Source organism: Pongo pygmaeus, chromosome 12, assembly GCF_028885625.2.
Source record: "Pongo pygmaeus isolate AG05252 chromosome 12, NHGRI_mPonPyg2-v2.0_pri, whole genome shotgun sequence".
NCBI classification, from domain to species: domain Eukaryota; kingdom Metazoa; phylum Chordata; class Mammalia; order Primates; family Hominidae; genus Pongo; species Pongo pygmaeus.
Genome location: NC_072385.2, coordinates 84,516,906 through 84,535,625, shown reverse-complemented (window position 1 = coordinate 84,535,625; position 18,720 = coordinate 84,516,906). Strand labels below are relative to the sequence as shown.

Sequence of the window (18,720 nt, the reverse complement as noted above, 5' to 3'; positions counted from 1 at the left end):
TCAGTTAGCTACATTTTACTAAATCAGAGTTTCCTGAAGTGTGGAAGGTAGAATACTTATGAGTTATACAAAATTGGACTGCCTCTGAGAGCCTTTATTATGTATGTGCATGTGAATCTCTAGAATGAGGGTATAGCATGCAGCATTTTCCAAACCGAGCTCACCATGGAAGACCTTTTAAAAATTTACTTTTTATGGAATGTCATGAAATTAGGGTTGTGAGGCATATACTTGGAGAAATGCCAAAGTGCCAGCCTTTAAAGGTAAAGATTTTTAACTTCCAAGAATTTTTTTTTTTTTTTTTTTTTTTTTGAGATGGAGTCTCACTCTGTTGCCCAGGCTGGAGTGCAGTGGCGTGATCTCAGCTCACTGCAAGCTTCGTCTCCTGGGTTCACGCTATTCTCCTGCCTTAGCCTCCTGAGTAGCTGGGACTACAGGCACCCCCCACCATGCCTGGCTAATTTTTTGTATTTTTTAGTGGAGACAGGTTTTCACCATGTTAGCCAGGATGGTCTCGATCTCCTGACCTTGTGATCAGCCCGCCTCAGCCTCCCAAAGTGCTGGGATCATAGGCGTGAGCCACCACACCCAGTCCCAAGAAATTTTATGTTTCAAATGCAGAGTATTTGAAATTAGGGCAATCTTTAAGGCTCCAAGTATTGATTTATTAATGGTGGTATTGTGACAAGTAGCAGAGGATATATCTGGGGGCAACTGAGCCAGTTTAGTGCTTCTCAGATTGTATTACATAGGGAACTACGGATTTGTTAGGGCATCTTTGACCTAAATAGGACATCACATCTGATGTAGTTTGTACATTTGTCTACATCCAACTCTCGTGTTAAAATGTAATCCCCGATTTTGGAGCTAGGGCCTGGTGGGAGGTGTTTGGGTCATGGGGGTGGATCCCTCATGAATGGCTTGGGTTATCCCCTTGGTGATTAGTGAGCTATTGGCTTGAGTTCACACAAATCTGGTCGTTTGAAAGTGTGTGGCATTGCCCCCGCACCACACCCCTACCCATTCTCTCTCTTGCTCCTGCTTTTGCCATGTGATGTACAAGCTCCCACTTTGTTTTCTGTCATGAGTAAAAGCTCCCTGAGGTCTCCCCAGAAACTGAGTGATATCAGCTCTATGCTTTCTGCACAGCCTGCTGAACTATGAGCCAATTAAACCTCTTTTCATCATAAATTACCCAGTCTCAGGTATTTATTTATAGTACTGCAAGAATAGCCTAACACTACAAAAATTAGCCAGGCATGATGGTGCGTGCCTGTAATCCCAGCTACTCAAGAGGCTGAGGCAGGAGAATCGCTTGAACCCAGGAGGCAGAGGTTGCAGTGAGCTGAGATCGCACCATTGCACTCCATCCAGCCTGGGCGACAGAGCAAGACTCCATCTCAAAAAAAAAAAAAAAAAAAAAGAATAAAAGAAGAAAAAGGTACAGTTTCCCATATCTAGAAATAAATCTTAGAAAAGGCTATGAGGTCATGATAGATCACTAATTTTTTTTTCCTCAACTCTATGGGACTTTTAAAATACCATCATCAAGGTTCATCTAATTCAGCGAGGAGCATTTAGGGAGCATTTACAGTGATTCCTGAGCCTCCATTAAGAACTCCATTTTCACGTGGCGTTCACTTCTGCTAAGCCTCTGCGTCTGCAGAAGATCAGCTACTCAACCTGCTGAGAGTCAGTTACTTCTGGGCACCATCTTCATAAGAAATGTGTAAAAGGCAAAATAAAGTTGGAGCCAGCCCTGATACCGCCCACTCTATAGATAGGCATACATATTGCTCAAACAGCCCTTGACATTAGCCAGCTTGTGATTACTTTGTAATTTATTTCTGGAAATTGTCATCACATTTACTTTTTAGTCCTTCTATTTATTCACAACCCCACTGATTCAATCTCTCTTTCTCTCTCCTCCTCATGGAGTAGTTGCTTGTACCCATCTGTGTTAGGCTGTTCTTGCATTGCTATTAAAAAATACCTAAGACTGGGTAATTTATAAGGAAAAGAGGTTTAATTGGCTCATGGTTCTGCAGGCTATACAGGAAGTGTGTGGTGCTGGCATCTGCTTGGCTTCTGTGGAGGCCTCAGGGAGCTTTTACTCATAATGAAAGTTGAAGGAGGAACAGGAATCCCACATGGCAGAACAGGAGCAAAGTAGTGGGGAGATACCACACTTTACAACAACACGAGTTCATGGGAAGTCACTGACTATCAAGAGAACAGCACCAAGCCATGAATGATCCACCCCCATGACCCAAATACCTCCCACCAGGCCCCACCTCCAACAATGGGGATTACGTTTCGATGTGAGATTTAGAGGGGACACACATCCAAACTGTGTCGCCAACCCTGACTGGGCGCAGGAGAAGAGTGCAGTGCTAATCTTCAGCTTACTATATATGGGAGACAAAATAACACATAAGTTCTGTATTAAAGATGAGTCCAGCATTTTACATATGTAAGTGCTCAGATGAAGAGTTTAGACTTTTACTTTAGGAGTTCAGAGTAAAAAGAGGCCCACTGTGTCTTTTTTTCCTGGCTCATACAAAGAATGGGCGTGTTAAAATCAGGTATATAAGAGATGTCAGTTTCAATTCTGATACTGAGAAGCTGAGTGACTTTGGGCTAATTCTTAAATTTTATTTTCCTTATTTCCAAAATAGGGACAGTAATAGCTACAGTGTAAAATTGTTGGGCAAGATGCTATAGGTGGCATGCAGCATAGTGACACAGTAGGACTTAGTAGATGTTTGCTACATTCAGTCTTTCCTTCTAGTTATTATTTGCTTGAGAAGCCCTTTCATTTATTCTTTCAACTGATATATGTATTGAGTGTTTACTCTGTGCTGGGGACTATTCAACATGTTGAAATCTTGGCCATCATTCAACTTTAGTTCTAGTTTCTAGTGGTGGGGAGGAAAGTAAAGAAATGAAAACATTCAAGCTGTAGTAAGTTTATGTGCTATTATAGTGGAGTGGTCAAAAAGACCCTTCTAAGGAGGTGGCATTTGGGTAGAGACTGAAAAGATGAAAAGTCATCTCGTGTCATCTCATCATGCTGAAAGATGTGAAGAGGAAAGAGAAAAATAGATCTAAGGTAGGAAAGAGCCTAGTGTTTCTAAAGAGTAGAAAGGGGTCCAGGGTGACAGGAAGAGGTCAAATCATGGGGTGCCTTGTAGTCATGGCAAAGCACATTAGCTCCACAAGGAAAGATATTTTGTCTGTTTTGATCACTCCTGACTCTCTGGCACCTCAAACAGTGCCAGTCATAGTAGGCAGTCATAAAACAGTGTAATAAATTTTATTCTAAATGAAGTTCTATGTAATTGGATGTCATATGCTTTTGAAATGTCTCTCTAGCTGCTGCATAGGGGATAGACTGTTAATTCAAGTGAAACAAGGAAATGGAAAAGGTAGGGGACATTGCAGTAGCCCAGGTGAGGGATGATGGTGAATTAAGCTAGAGTGGTGGTAGGGGAGTTACGGATAAATGAAGACTTTGGAGCTATATTTTATGTGTCAAATCCCCAGCACCTGTTGATGGATTGAATTTGGGAGTGACAGTTTGGTGACATGTGCGTTTACACAGATGATGAAGGCTGGGAGAAGAGATTCTGTGAGGCTTAAAGGAAGGCAATTAAGTGTTACTATTTTCTATTTGTTGGTTTTGAGATGCTTGTAAAAGAGTCAAGTGGAGAAGTCAAGGTTTCAGTTGAATATTATATGTCTTGGGCTCCATAAGGCAGTCAGAAATGGCACACATATTCTGAATGTAGGTGATATTTAAAGCTGTCTGGATGAGCTCACCATACAGAGAGAACAGATGCACAACAGAAGAAGGTTCAGGTGGAAGCCTGGGAACTCCAATATTTAGAGGCTGAGAAGCAATAGAGAACTCAGCAGAGGAGATCAAAGTTTCGCCTGAGCTATAGGAGGAAAACTAGTGTGGTATCACGGACACTGAAAGTCAAAAAAGGAACGTGTGTCGAGTACTTGAATGGTCACTGCATGGAGTGTTCCTGAGAGGCGTGTAACGTGAACAGAGAAGTGACCACAGAATCTGCCATATGAATTGAGCACATTCCTCTTATATTCAAAGTTGTAAAATGTAATATAACCACCGTAGAAAACATATGGAAGATAAAGAGAAATTTTTTGGTACCTGTGACGAGAAGAATTTTCAGCTCAGTGGAACCATGGAGACAGAGCCAGATTGAGTGGGTGAATAATGAATGGGAATTCCTGGGTAGAAATGGCATATTAAACAAACAACTATTTGTTTCCTCCTGAAACTCCACTGAGAAGACAATAAGGGAATTTGTTTTTTAAATGAATAAAGAAACAAGGACAGAAGAACAAGAGCAAGAAAATTTTAGGATTGCAAAGATGGAGAAATGTAGTTCTGGAACTAGTACTAACAGCATCCCAGAAAGCTGAATTAAAATCTGCATTTGAGAATATATTCCTCTACTTTGCAAGCACATTAAAGTTTGGGAAGTGTTACTTGGTAGACTCCAGAAAATGGAAGCCAAAGTGATTTATACTGCACCATCCCTAAAATGCTCAGGGACTGGAGGCACTGGTATCTCTAGGAGTGAGGCAGGGGTGGAAATTGGGTAAAATGGATAGAATAAAGAGGATTGGTGGAAAGCATATTTAAGAGGCAGCCAGACTTCCCCCTCAGAACAGTCAGGGGAGTGCCCCTACCCACCCAAGCAAAACCACAAAGAATTATTCTTTAGAGAGCATAAAATAGGGAGTTTCTGGACTTGAGGATGCCAGGTGCCGCTTATGACTGCTGGATGCTGAGACCCTAGCTCTTTTCCTAGCCACTAGAATGCTGGTAGTCAGGACTTCATCCTCCAGTAGGAGTTTGGAAGAATCTTCTCCAGGAAATTCAACCAGCCCGAGTCAAGACATAAAGATTCTGACGCAGCAATTCCCCAACAAACAGCCTAGCTATTTCTTTGGCTGAGGTTCTTACATCTTCTGCTGCTGCTATTGTTGCTCTTCTTCCTCCAGAATCTTACCCCAAACATCTGCTTCCAGAGCCACTTTGTAATTTTCCTATCTGACTAGCATAACTGTTGGCATTTCTTTCCCCTTATTTCTAGTATTTGTTTGGGGAAATGAGATGCCATTCCAAGACTGTGTGTTCTTATTAAAGGAGTTCAGCAGATTTTCACAATCGGGGCATGATAAGCAATTTTGCTACTGTTTGCAGGATTCCAGATGACCTCTTTGCTGTTCATCATAATTGTCATATTTTCTTTCATTGCTTTTCCAGTTTGTTTTTTAACTTAAAATAATGTTTCTTGTTGTATTTTCTACTGTCCTATCCAATGTATTTACTTACAGAAATGCTACACTGCTTGCCCACAAAACAAACAGCAATTCAATGAAGATTTCTTCCTTTCCTGCCCTGATGAGAAATGAGCTTTGATGGGTACATGGTAGTGGCAAGGGTTTGGTGCTGACTGTGGATACCTGCTCAGGCTGTGATCTGATGGTGGACAGTGATCATTCTTTTGCATTTAATTTGTTTTTCTACCCTAAAGCTAACATAACCATGCCAAATAGTTTGAAATTTAGAGGACAAGGAAATTACTTATAAGTTCAAGAGCATTCTGTAATTCCTTATTACTGTCCCCCTCATGTCAAAGCAAAATTTCTTAAGGTGTGTCATTTTTGGAGGGCTATGGCCTTTGTTAAGATTAGCTCTGGTCTTTTACTAGATTCAGGATTATCCCAGCTGCTTTGGGGGAAGCTGGCATACACAGCCCATTGACGGGTAAACTTTTACCCAACAGGCATAAAATAGTATTTATGAATACAAGTAGTTTTGGAAAAATGGCAAAGTTGGCAAAGAAAGCAATGCAGCCTACGTTTCCCTTTGGTGCTCTTTTCTACCTTCTGTGTTAACCTCTTTTATCCAAACTGAAAAGATTGAGTCTCTTGTATTTTGACAATTCGTAAACTTCTAGTCAAACTTAAATATTTGGATATCTTTCCATTGAACCCTATCATTAATTTGCTGATTGTTCATTATATTTTAGTTCAGGTCTGTGCCCTTCTTGTAAAATAAAGCAAGGATTTGCTAGCTTTAAAGCAATGGAGCATTTTGGAAGTGGCCCTGTATAGCCCCTGAAATCATCCCACGGTGGTCAAGAAGGCAAATCTACATGGGACAGGCCAATGGCTGTCTTCTCATCACCTCTATTCTGGCATCAGGCAGGCAGGTATCCATTCCTTCTAGCTCTCACAATCTATGATTTCAGATTGCACAAAGCAACAATGCAATTAGTTGTCAAATTAGTGATTTCAACAATGACTATTCTGAGTTCTGAGAGAGATACTGATAGTTGCAAGTAAGAGCAAGGAAAAACATTGTCATTGCTTGTTTGAGTTCTTTTTTGGCAACTTCATGAGGACAGGAATCTTGCCTTTCCTATTGATTGTTTTCTCTCCAATGCCTAATATAGAACTTGAACATATATAATTAATAAATATTTGCTGTTCAAAGAAAACTTCATGAAGAATGAGCTTCTTTTCTTTGGTATCAAAGGTGAGTAATATTGAAGTAGGAGAATATATTCAGGCTGGAAAAAATAGTAGTACTTCAGTAGGGGAATATAAAACATATTTGGAAGCTGGGGAGTAGAAAATAGCACATAGAGCATAGGGTTGAGAGGATGGAAGAGAAGAGATGAGATAGAAGAGTTAATTTGAGGCCAAAATACAGAGGATCTTAATGCCAAACTTGTGACTTTGGATTTTTGTTCTGAATTTGGGCATTGGTACCCACAGAGGAATTGAACCAGGACAAGATCTCAGAGCAGGGATCTGGGAGGGAAGAAGATGGAAAGCTCAGAGACCAATTCAGAGGCTACTACTGTGAGAAGATGAGGAACCACCCACAAGAGGCAATGCCATCTTCTAGGGATGTAATCCTATCTTACAAACCAACATTTTGTAAACTTTCTTAAAGGGACAGAATATTTGAAACCAAAGCCACTTCAGAAAATCTAGTGCTCAAGGATGTGGCCCTTTCATATAAGCGGCCTTTCTTTCTCGTGTCCTTATTCCAAAAGAATTCAGGAGGGATGCAGTGCTCAGAGACCTGTCAGCCCCTGTTTAGTTATGAAATCATTGCTGGAGATAGGATTCCTCATAAATTCTTTGTTTAAAACCCCTCAACAAGTTGAAAATAGCAAGAGAGAGATGTTTGTGTGGGGTTTTTCCATGCTGCATCTCAAAATAACAGAACTATTCAGCCCAAGGGAAACATGCTCACTCTCTAAATCCCACAAGTGAGATCAGAGGAGCGTAAGGGTTACACAGCTGCTGGAATCTGACGTCTAGAGAAAGCCTATTGGTTTGGGGAAGTTTGGTGCCTGAAGATGCTTGTAAAATCAAAGCATTTGAGAATTGAAAACATCTCAGCATCACTTTACATCAAACTTTCATCAATCTACTGATGAGTTTTCTCTCAATATCCTCAATTTGTTGATCTTTCTGTTTCATCGAAACAGTTAAACTTTTGAGGTCCCTATTTCTTAGAAGTTTTCATCAAGCTTGCCATTAGAAAGATACAAAAATGGGCTCAGCTGTGCATTCTTCATGGTTTCTGACACAGGACTCTGTGATAACTTTATGTTGGCTCTTGCCGAAAAAGGTCTGAGAGATGAGATGCAAAAAAGGGCTCATGTCACTCTGAAGACTAAAAGTATAATTGAATTCAAGTGCATAGCACGGGTTCGGCTGCTTTATTCAAATATTATTTTACGTATCCTTTGAAGATTTTCAGATCAGCCAGCCTATTTCATATGAAAGAACAAGGTAATGGCATGTTCAGGTCAGAGATACAAAACATGCTCTGAGATACTCCAGGGAGAGGTCAGATTGAGAACAAACATCCATATCTCATTATAATCAGATTGTAGGCAATTAAAAATAATTACTCTCTTTCCTAGCTGACCTTGTGGGCTATATAAGCTAAAATCTAGTCTAAACAAAGCTAAATTGGAGAGTCTAAATCTAAGCGCCTAAAGAAAAAGTATAGTCCAATCAACCACAGTGGCTAGATAACCCAATTAGTGGCTTTGGAGAAAGATAAGCAAAAGTTAAATGAATTTCCCATTTGCTGCCACAATGTCCTACTTCTGAAGCATAGGCTTCTTATAGTAGAGGACTTGGGTGAGGAAGGATGGCATGCACCTTTAGGTAAACAAGGGGGTTTTATCATCACCAAGCAAGTGCAGTTCTTTGCTATCAAACCCCTACTCTTCAATTGCTAATAATGACTCTGTAAATTATAGCTCTTAGCCAATTCTCAGGATAGAGTTCATCTTCTACTTTAAAGGATTCTTTCTCTGCAATGTAATTTCCACTTTTTCTCTTTCAAGGTACTGCATTCTATAGCTGTTCCTTTAGTCATTTTTTTTTATTCTTCTGCAGGGAATATAAACCTCCCTTTCCCCCAGCCCAATTAAATTCCAAATGTTGGACATAGACATATCATTTCTCACAAAAGTAGGTGCAGGATTTCATGTCAAGAGAAAGGATTATGTATATATTAGTGTGAACGCTGTGTTGTTTGTTTCTGTCAAAGAAGTATCTAAACAAGGCTATAGGAGACTCCAAACATGGGCACTCAGGGCAATTTGCACAGTGGGGTGTTCAGTTTTGATAAGCAGAGAGAACTACAACAATCAAAGTACATCTGAGGAATATAGAAAACTTAAAATTCAGGGTCTAGCATCTGACCTTAATTGGCAAAAATTATATTTTTTGAACACTTCTGTCTGGTTTAAAGTGATTTTGTTTGGGCAAAATTACTTTCCTATTTTCAATATTTTTGTTAGGTATAGAGAGGCAAGTATTATTACGTACGTCAAGAGGATTGAATGATGTGCCTAGAGGATAGAATATTCAACTTTTAACTTAGCAGACCTTGTTTGTAGTCAACGTCTCTTTCTTTCTGTATAAATTAATGGATTCTGGAATGACACACAGGAATTTTCTTAAAACAAACACATAAAAAAGCAAGGAAAATAAGAAAGCTATCCAATCCTATACTAGTTCACTGCAGGAGAAAGTAATAATTATCTTTTATAAGAATCCTTTATTCAATACTGAGGAGCAGAGCAAATAAACAGATGTAATTCCTCCTGATTTATCGAATCATTTGTTCTACCTGTAATTGAGCGTCCAGAATACACATCATATTGAACCAGACACACTAAGGTGTACAAAGGAAATTTTCACTACAGTTGAGGAAATAAGACACACATGAAAAATTAAATGCAAGGCAAGATTAAGTGTGAAATGAACTGCACCAGTGTTTGAATGAAAGCAAGTTTAAATAAAGACTGAGTGGTAAGGGAAGACTTCATGAAAGAGGCAACCTTTGAGCAAGATTATAATAAGGCTGAATTTCAAGAGACTGAGAATAGTACAAACATGAGGCATAACGTAAAGACACAAAGAGGTAGAAATGCACAAACAATGCTTGAGCCTTGTGGAGTAGGCTCCTGTTGGAGAATAAAGAGAGGTAAAATCAGAAAGATGAGCTATTGAATGTTTTTGAACTGGGAAATCACAACATGGTGGCAGTGGTGTTTTATGGAGATAATAGAAATGACAGTGTGCAGGCTAGTTTGGAGAAAAGAGGGATTGATAAGAAAGACATAAATTAGGAAGTAATTATATAATCCAGGATTTAGACTGCCAGGGCCCAAGCAAAGATGATGGTAATTTTTTAGAAAAGAATATTATTATTAGTAGCAGAAATATGAAAGGAACTTGTAAACTGATTAGATGGGTAACCAGAAAAGTTTGAAACCTATATGATGAGGAGAAGTAAACTGTCAACATTCAACAAATGAGGAAGTTAGGAATGGTTTTTATAGTTTTGTAATCCATTGTTTTATCTTCTCTTTCTTCACCTCAGAACAGGTAATACCTAGTTACCTCATGGTTACCTATAGTCTATACTTCAGAACCATCTCCTTCACGAGAACACAGCACACTTTAAAATACCTACTTGTCAGGCACAAAACAATAAAAACCCATCCGAAGGGTCCTTTTCTAGCTGTGATATTGAGCACTGAATTTGAGAGTCAAGAGGCCTGGGTTGTGGTTCAGACTTTAGAAGGAATTTATCCTGATGGCTGGGGTTGGATAGACCAGCCTTTCCCAAAGTGAGCTCTGTGGAATGTTAATCCTCAGAATGCTCTTAGAAAAGTGGCTCAGTTTGCAAACATCAAAAACTCTGTTTCACTCTTAGACATCACAGAACACCTTGGTATAGCAAAGCTACCCTTTTTATACACGATTGATGCATCCCTCTGAACTAAAGACCTATTAAACAAAGACTAACCTAGACACACTTTGAAATTCCTAATAATAATCTGTGGTTATGGAATATGGCAATCTAAACCAGGATGAGAAAATAAGGAATGTAAGGCAAAGAAATAAAATAAAAAGAGGAAAAGATAATTTGATAATTAGAAGTAAATGCTAGTGAAATGAGATTGCAATGAGATATGGGAACGTGCTATAAGGACAAGGTTTAACACAGGCAGCCTATAATGTAATCCCAGGACAGGTTTCCTTAAGACAAGAATGACCATCAATAGACCCTTTTCTTCTTTAGCACTATAATCATCTGACCCTGCTGAAGAAAAACATCATTGCATCCATACTGTTGCCTAGACTTCAAATTTCAGATGTAGAATGGGTGTTTGCATTCTCCTTAGGAATTCTAACTGCAGGAAGAATAAAGTAAGATCAAAGTCACTTTTCTAGATCCACTGACTGCCTCTAGGTGAAGCTGAGATTCTAAGATAAGTCAGAAACCGAAATTCCTTTGACTATAGTCAGAATGAACCTGCTCCCTGAGTTCTTGACAAATATGGACAGCGTTAAGGGACACATTTTCTTACCCAGAAAGTAAGTCCATGGAGATTAAGTGCTAGATACACTGGGAGGAGATTATTCTTAAACAAATGGGAGGTTGTAAACTACTTCAGAGTTATAAAGATCTTTATATCAATTTTCCAAAATCAGTCTCATATCTCTTGACTGACTTGGTCCTCACGAAAGCCCTCTGTGGTAGATAATTTTTGCCTAATATTTTACAGTTGAGAGCAACATTATTATCATCAACAACAACAACGTGAGAGACATTGTGCAAAGTGTTTTACCCACATTGTCTCGTGTAATCCTCATAGCATCTCTGCCAGTTAAGCACACATGGTGATTTCCATTTTACAGCCAAAGGTCCAGATAACAGAGCTAAAATTTAATGGAACATCCTGGGTTTAAACTCAGGTCTCTCAGATTCTAAACACTATACTCTACCATCTCTGACTCATCAGAACCAGCTAAAGGCTGCCCGTGAGTGACCCTGCTCCCCTAGATTAGTACTTTCTCCATGGTGCCTCAGGCTGCCTAAACCTCACTCAAACCAGTAATACTTAACCCACTCTTTCAGCTATAGTCTAAATCAGAAGTGGGCAATACATAGTCCATGGGCCAAATTTGGCTTGCCCCATGTTTTTCTATGGCCAGTAAGCTAAAAATCTTTCTCACCTTTTTACATGGTTGAAAAAAATCAAAATAATGTTTTTTTGTGACATGACAATTATATGAAATTCAAATTTCTGTGTTCATAAATAAAGTTTTCTTGGAACATGTCCGTGTTCATTAATTTACATGTTGTTTATGGCTGCTTTTCTGCTACTGTGATAGAGGTGAGTAGTTGTAAGAGATGGTATAGCCCATAAAGCTGACTTCTGGTTTAAAATGTAAAGGATTACTCTTTTTTTTTTTTCAGAATAAGAAAGGTATAGAGTCAGATGATGTTCATTTCACATGGCAGGCAGAGGAGATATAAAAGATTAAAATTTGGATCCCAGGTCTGCCATCCAGGAGCTGCAGGGATAATTGCCCGAGCTACTCAACTTTCTTGTGCTTTGGTTTGTCTTATTTGAAAAACAGAGCAATAATTCCAAACTTGCAGTTTTTGGTGAAGTTTTAATGAAGTAGTATGTACAAAACATAGTGCATAAAGCAAATAGTAGGAGCCCCTTAGTAAATGAAATCTGCTTGCCTGTTGATGGTGCTTCTGTTCTTTTAGCGTTAATATCAGCATGTGCAGATCATAGGAAATTAGCAACCTTTCGTGATAGCTGGCAGATGTATCAAATGAAATGAAACTGCTGCAAGGTGAATGGAATGATAGGATAAAAATGTACATAGTAAAATGTAGGAATTGTTTTCCACCCGGTGAGCCTGAGTAACAATGAAGCTTTGACATGTTGATGGATTAAGCAATTGCAGTCAATGAAGTCCAATAATCCATCCACCTACACCTCATGTAATCATTAAAGTTAATATGCAAACTTGGAAGATTGTAAGGTGAATTAGAGATACTTGGTTGAACAGGCCATTTCATCCCTCTTCTGCCATTTACTTAGGTAACCTTGATTCAGTCTTTTCAAGGAAGCAAAAATAAGGGTAATTGCTCTTTCATTCTAACAGTATGTCTGAGCTGTAATTCACTTGACATTTTATCTGCTCTTCAGTGATTAACACACTGACCTCAAATAATTTTCCTTTTTAAAAATCTAATAGACAAAGCAACATTTCTCTGCTTACCTCAGTACACCTTTCCAAGAAGATTGCAAAGCCAAACTCTAAGATGGTCCAACTCAAGCCCTACCAATGAGTGTGCAGAAGACAGAATCTTCTTAAGACTGGGTATTTGAGAGAGCTTCTAAAGCTCTTAACTATACTCATTCCTTAGGTGGAAGAAAATCCTAACACCTGGCAAGAACTTTCTTTCCCTTTCTTAGTTTTATGCAACTTTGTCCTCTATTACGTACACTGAAGTAAGCAATTGACCTAGAGCTAGCCTTTGTCAAGAATGTGAAATTTGTTTCTGGTGCTCTGTTCATCACACTCTCTCCCACAACATCTTTCCATACTATCTCAACATCTCATGCTCTCTTTCCTTAGTTGCAAAATGCTGTTGGCCAGAGATGTGTTTTAGTCATTTATACCTTAGCATTACTTTTTTTCAAAAATTCATATCCTCTCATAGTAATTCATGCAAATATACTCCCTGAAGCTTTAGGGTGTGGGGGTGGATTTTCTTTCTTTTCTTTCTTCTTTCTTTTCTTTCTCTTTTTCCCTTTATCCCTCCATCTTTTCTCTTTTTTGGCCTATGTTTTCTTTGCAGAATGAAAAAAGAAAATCTCTCTTCTGATAATGAGATTTCAGAAAGCAGACAGGCTAGTGTGGAATCACCCTAAAATTAAAACTTGTTTGGGTCTGTTTGTTTTATCAACTGGATGGCACTGCTTGACCCACATGGAAACACTGGAAAAAGTGGAGCAGGTCCAGGAGAGGTGGAAATTAGGGTGTAGGGGACATCTATATCTTTTAGTGTTCACAACAATTCAACCAAGCAGGTTGTACTAAAATGGCTTCAGAAATGAGGAACTTGAGTCTCAGAAGGGGTTAAGTTATCATTGAAAGTCACTTAGCAGCAAACGACTTATAGGAGCTCAGGTACATTGGCCTTCTCCTGTGCTTATATTTACCTAATAAATCAGACTGTCTTTGTGCATGGGTACATTCTTCAGCATAATCAGGAGTAGCTGTCTAATCTGAGACAGTGTAGCCAAAACACAGAGCTGGCCAGTTATTTTCTCTGCCTCTGCAGCTGCCTCTGGATAAGGACTGAAGACTTGAGATGTTAAGGGGGAAATGTGGCAAACAGAATCAACCAGGTCTGCAAGTCTGCAACTCATTGTCCCTGAGTGAAAATCTGAAATGCAACACCAACATGTTTCAGTGTCAATATGGCAATTGGTGAACTAAAGAGATGATCACCTTCTTCAATTAAATGCAAATCACTCATAGCTTTAAGTGACAAAGATTGAAACAGGCTTCTGTTTAAAATCCTTGCAATAAAAACACAGAGGGTATCTAAAATCCCTGAGTCCCAACTTGCCAGTTCTCAGGGGAAGCAGTAACTGAACAATTAAACAGGCTTGCCTCACTATTGCTCTAATGGAGTCAGTTACAGGGGGTTGGGAAAACAAAACAAAACAAAACAGTAGACTGTGAGTCAAAAGGCCTGATTTCTACTTTTGGCTCCATCTCAACTCATCATGAGAGTTTGGAAAATCCTCTTTACTCTTCATTCACCAGATTCCTAATTTGCAAAAGAAAGAGAGAGTGAAATGGTGTCTAAATTCTTGGCCAACTCTAGGAGTCTACTTCCTGTTAAAATAGTTAAGTAAATTTCTAAATTATTAATCACATTTTTTTTCCAGTTGTGTAAAAGATTATCCTGTATTTCTCCCTCTCTCTGCGTCTTTCCTATCTTTCTTTCTTCACACCCTTTCTCTTCTCTACCACCCCCTTTTTACCCCCAAAAGCAGAATCTCAGTTCAGGAATTATTTGCTGCTGCCTTCAAAACCACAAAGACTATGGCTTTTTAGATTCAGTGTCCTCAGGAGACATACCTTGTGTATTCTGTTTAGATCAAAGCCGCCTTTCTGCCTCCAATTCTGGGTCTCCTAAGTTTCTACTTTGCCTTCATTTTCCTTTTCTGGTTCCACTAAAGAGAGTATGAAACCCAAGAGCAAATGAATTGAAAAGACTAAAAACTTGTCCCTTTGCCTTTGGATTCAGGTTCTCTGACACTGCCGTTCTCTGACAAATGCTGATACAAACTCTCATCTAAGATTCTTGGAAAGCCACAGGCAGAAGGGTTGGGCTGGGGAGTTTGTTGTTTTATTCAGGACTTCGGTCAAGGGGCAGAAATATTTCAGTCTAACAGATATCAGCCTAATGTAAAAATAATAATAGTACTCAATGCACAAGTGCCAGCCATGCAGTTGTTCCCGCTCCCTCTGATACTCACAGTTCAACCGCATTCCTCGGGAGGTCAGAAGGAATCTCTGTCACCTTGCTCTCTTGGCAGAGAAAAACCCTGTTAGAGCAGTGACAGATCTGATGATGACATCCTGAGCCCAAGCTCAGGAATGCCAGCAAAGAGACCAGGAGCAGGGCCATAATTATGCATCCATCCACCTGCTTTCTTCCTGCATTTGCAGAGAAAAACCTCCACAGATCTCAGAAGCTCCACACAGTGCCCTTATGAGAAGAGATCTGACTTGAGAACTGGTAGGGTCACGTGACCCACCAAGGGATGCCTTTTTTTTTGGTTACTTCCAGGCAAGATAAGCTACTCTGTTTTCCTTCAAGATTGGGTTTCTTACACCCTGACCTAAGGCACACAGCAAATAGAACCATTAGGCATGTCTGGAATAGTTTGCATTATGTCATTGCAAAAGTCTTGCTGTTCACCATTCTCTTCTCAACAGAGTGACATGACTGACTTTCTCCAAAAAAGACACAACCCACAATATGACACATCACTAAGAGGGGTACTAATAAGTGAAGGGCTGGGACCTTCAGTCTTCAGCATCAATTTCTTCCACCAGCCCACCTGAGAGAAAACCAGCCCTTCTGGGCTGCATTCAATGATCCTCTTTTTTTGCTGTAATTATGCCAAAAATGGCACTATTCAGAAACAGGCAGGTGGGTTAGCAAACCTTAGGCAGATTTCCGTATGTGGGAGGTACTTCTGATAGGGTTATCTGTAGGGATAATTGACTGAACTGAGTGATCTAAGAAATGTGCTATGGTTTCCAGTGGGGATTTAGTAAATGCCAGCACATCCACCCCCTCATGCATATCCTGCCTGCCTTCTCGCATTTCCAGGCTCTGAAGATTGCCCTTGCCTTTTGGCAGTTGGCATAAATGAATTTATTTAATCTATGCTTTTAACTTAGTTTTAAATGTTCCCCGAGGTGACAGCCCAGCACTTTTGTTGGCATTCCCCTCCTCGATGGTGAGGGATCTGAGGAACGTTTGGCAACACTTTTAGAAAAGTGGCTTTCTACTTTCAATTCTAGAATCTATGAAGATTAAAAGGCAGAATATTCTCTAAGATCCTGCCCACAACTTATTACTTGCTAAAATTAGTTTCAATACTATCTTTAGATAATTAGTTGCATAAAATTGAGCTTCATGAAAATGTTAAAAATACATACCTATCCCACCCCTCCTTCCCTCTCCCCTGCCTTACCAAGGAAAGCCATGTAGAGAGTGATTAAATTATTAAGAAAAAAACAGAAGCAAGTGATTTGGGGGGCAAAGTTGATCCCTAGATTTTTCTGGGAGCAACTGGTTTATTCTAACTCTGGCATTGGCAGACAAAGGCAGTGTCTATATGGACTTGATATTTTTAACAAATTGGCTAACATGAATGGTTAAATTAGTTTGTTCAACAACTGATCCAAGGAATTATAGTCTTTCAGATGTAGAAGGAAGTTAATTCAATCAACCAACTAATGCTTAAGTTTAAGTATTCATATTAATTTAAAAGGATTTTCTCATCTGTACTTGAATAACTCCAGTGACAAGAAACTCACTACCAATTAAACCTTTTACCCAATTCCTCTGCCCCATAAGTCCCCTTCTAGCTTTTGGAGAGCTCTGTAATTAGTCTTTGTATAATAAGCAGAAATCTTTTTAAAATTGAGATTTTTATTTTAAATGCTGTGTCGTATTCACAACTTATAGGTAACATAAATGTAATTTATTAAGCATAATAATGCAACAAACAATTGCGGGCTAGAGAATAAAGGACATAGCCAGTCCTGTTGCATCTACTTAGTTGATTTTCCTTTATTACCTTCTTGTGTTCCTATGCCCAAGATGACCATTAATCTGAATTTTGTGGTTATTTCATTTGTTTTGTAAAATTAATCTTGTCATCAAATGTATCGCCAAAGAATATATTATTTAATTTCTTGCTTGTTTTTACATTTTTACAAAGTCTATCACTCTTTTAGTAGTATTTTGCTACTTACTATTTTACACTGACTAGACATTTTAAAGAAATAACCATGTTGTTATGTGTACCTGCAGTTTATTAATTTTGTACCTGTTACGTGTACCTGTAGTTTATTAATATTATACTACTGTTTGGTATTCCATTGCATTAATATACCATAATTTATGTTTTCATTCTCCTGTAATTTTTAAAATCCTGTGGTTGTAAAAATATTATTTTATATTTTCCCTAAAATTTTTTAGTTTTGCTCTGTACATTTTAGCCTTTGATCTATTTGGCATTGATATTTATGGGTGTGAGTAAAGGACTCAATTTGTTTTTTATCTGATGGCATAATGGTTTTATCCACATGGATAAACATTTGTCCCAAAACCATTTATTGAATGGTCCCTCTTTTCTTCTCTCACTTGTAAAACTACCTTTCTCATATCTCAAGTAACTATTTTGCATGGGTTTGTGTCTAAGCTTTTTTATATTCCACTGTTCTTTTTTCTACATTACACCAATGTTATACTGTCTTAATTACTACAACTTTAAAGTAAGTCTTGATATACAGTAAGAAAATACCTCTATCTTATTTCTTATAGGAGTATCTTGCCTATTTTGGACCTATGACTAAATTTTAGAATCAGATTATTACACTCCTTGAAAACACCCTGGTATAATTTTGTTTGGAATTATATTGATTATATAGATTAATTTGGGCAGAAATTATCACCTTTAAGATAACAAGTCTTCTTATCCATGAATATGGTATAGCACCATGTTATTTAAGCCCTTCTTTGATGTCTTTAAATAAAGCTTTATACTTTCTTCCATATATGTCCTAATATCTTAAATGTGTTTCCTGATGACATCCTGTTTTATGCTGTTATAAATGAAACCAATATTTAAAGTCACATTTTATGTTTGTTGTCATACTGTAAAAATGCAATTAATTTTGAAATATTTATCTTATATCTAAATTACCTTATTACATTTTCTTTTTTTGTTTTTTTGAGACAGAGTCTTGCTCTGTTGCCCAGGCTGGAGTGCAGTGGCTCGATCTTGGCTCACTGCAAGCTCTGCCTCCCGGGTTCACGCCGTTCTCCCGCCTCAGCCTCCTGAATAGCTGGAACTACAGGTGCCCGCCCCCACACCTGGCTGATTTTTTGTATTTTTTAGTAGAAATAGGGCTTCACCATGTTAGCCAGGATGGTCTCGATCTCCTGAACTTGTGATCCACTTGTCTTGGCCTCCCAAAGTGCTAGGATTACAGGCATGAGCCACTGCACCTGGCCCCTTATTACATTTTCTATGCAAAAAATTATCCATATCTAAATAATTCTGTGTATGTGTGTGTGTATGTGTAGAGAGTTTCTTTCTTTTCAATTCCTTCCTCCCTTCCTCCTTTTCTTCCCTGACTCCAACTTCCTTTTCTTCTCTCTCTCCTTCTTCCTCTCTTTCTACTCTTTCTTTACAATAATAATTTTTTTTTTTGACATGGAGTTTCATTCTTGTCACCCAGGCTGGAGTGCAGTGATGTGACCTTGGCTCACTGCTACCTCTACCTCCTGGGTTCAAGCGATTCTCCTGCCTCAGTGTCCTGAGTAGCTGGGATTACAGGCACCCACCACCATGCCCAGCTAATGTTTGTTTTTTTAGTAGAGATGGGTTTTACCACATTGGCCAGGCTGGTCTCGAACTCCTGACCTCAGGTGATCTGCTCACCTTGGCTTCCCAAACTTCTGGGATTACGGGTGTGAGCCACCGCCCCTGGCCT

At 38.9% G+C, this 18,720-nt stretch overlaps 1 protein-coding gene across 1 annotated transcript in view; it reads right to left on the bottom strand.

The window, feature by feature from the left end:
• FSHR (follicle stimulating hormone receptor) overlaps window positions 1-15,207 on the bottom strand; it is a 202,359-nt gene extending 187,152 nt beyond the window's left edge. Inside the window, exon 1 of the mRNA XM_054476352.2 lies at window positions 14,958-15,207. Coding sequence (XP_054332327.1) covers window positions 14,958-15,109 — 152 coding nt within the window. The 5' untranslated portion in view covers window positions 15,110-15,207. The remainder of the gene's footprint in view (window positions 1-14,957) is intronic.
• Between the last annotated feature and the right edge of the window lie 3,513 nt (window positions 15,208-18,720).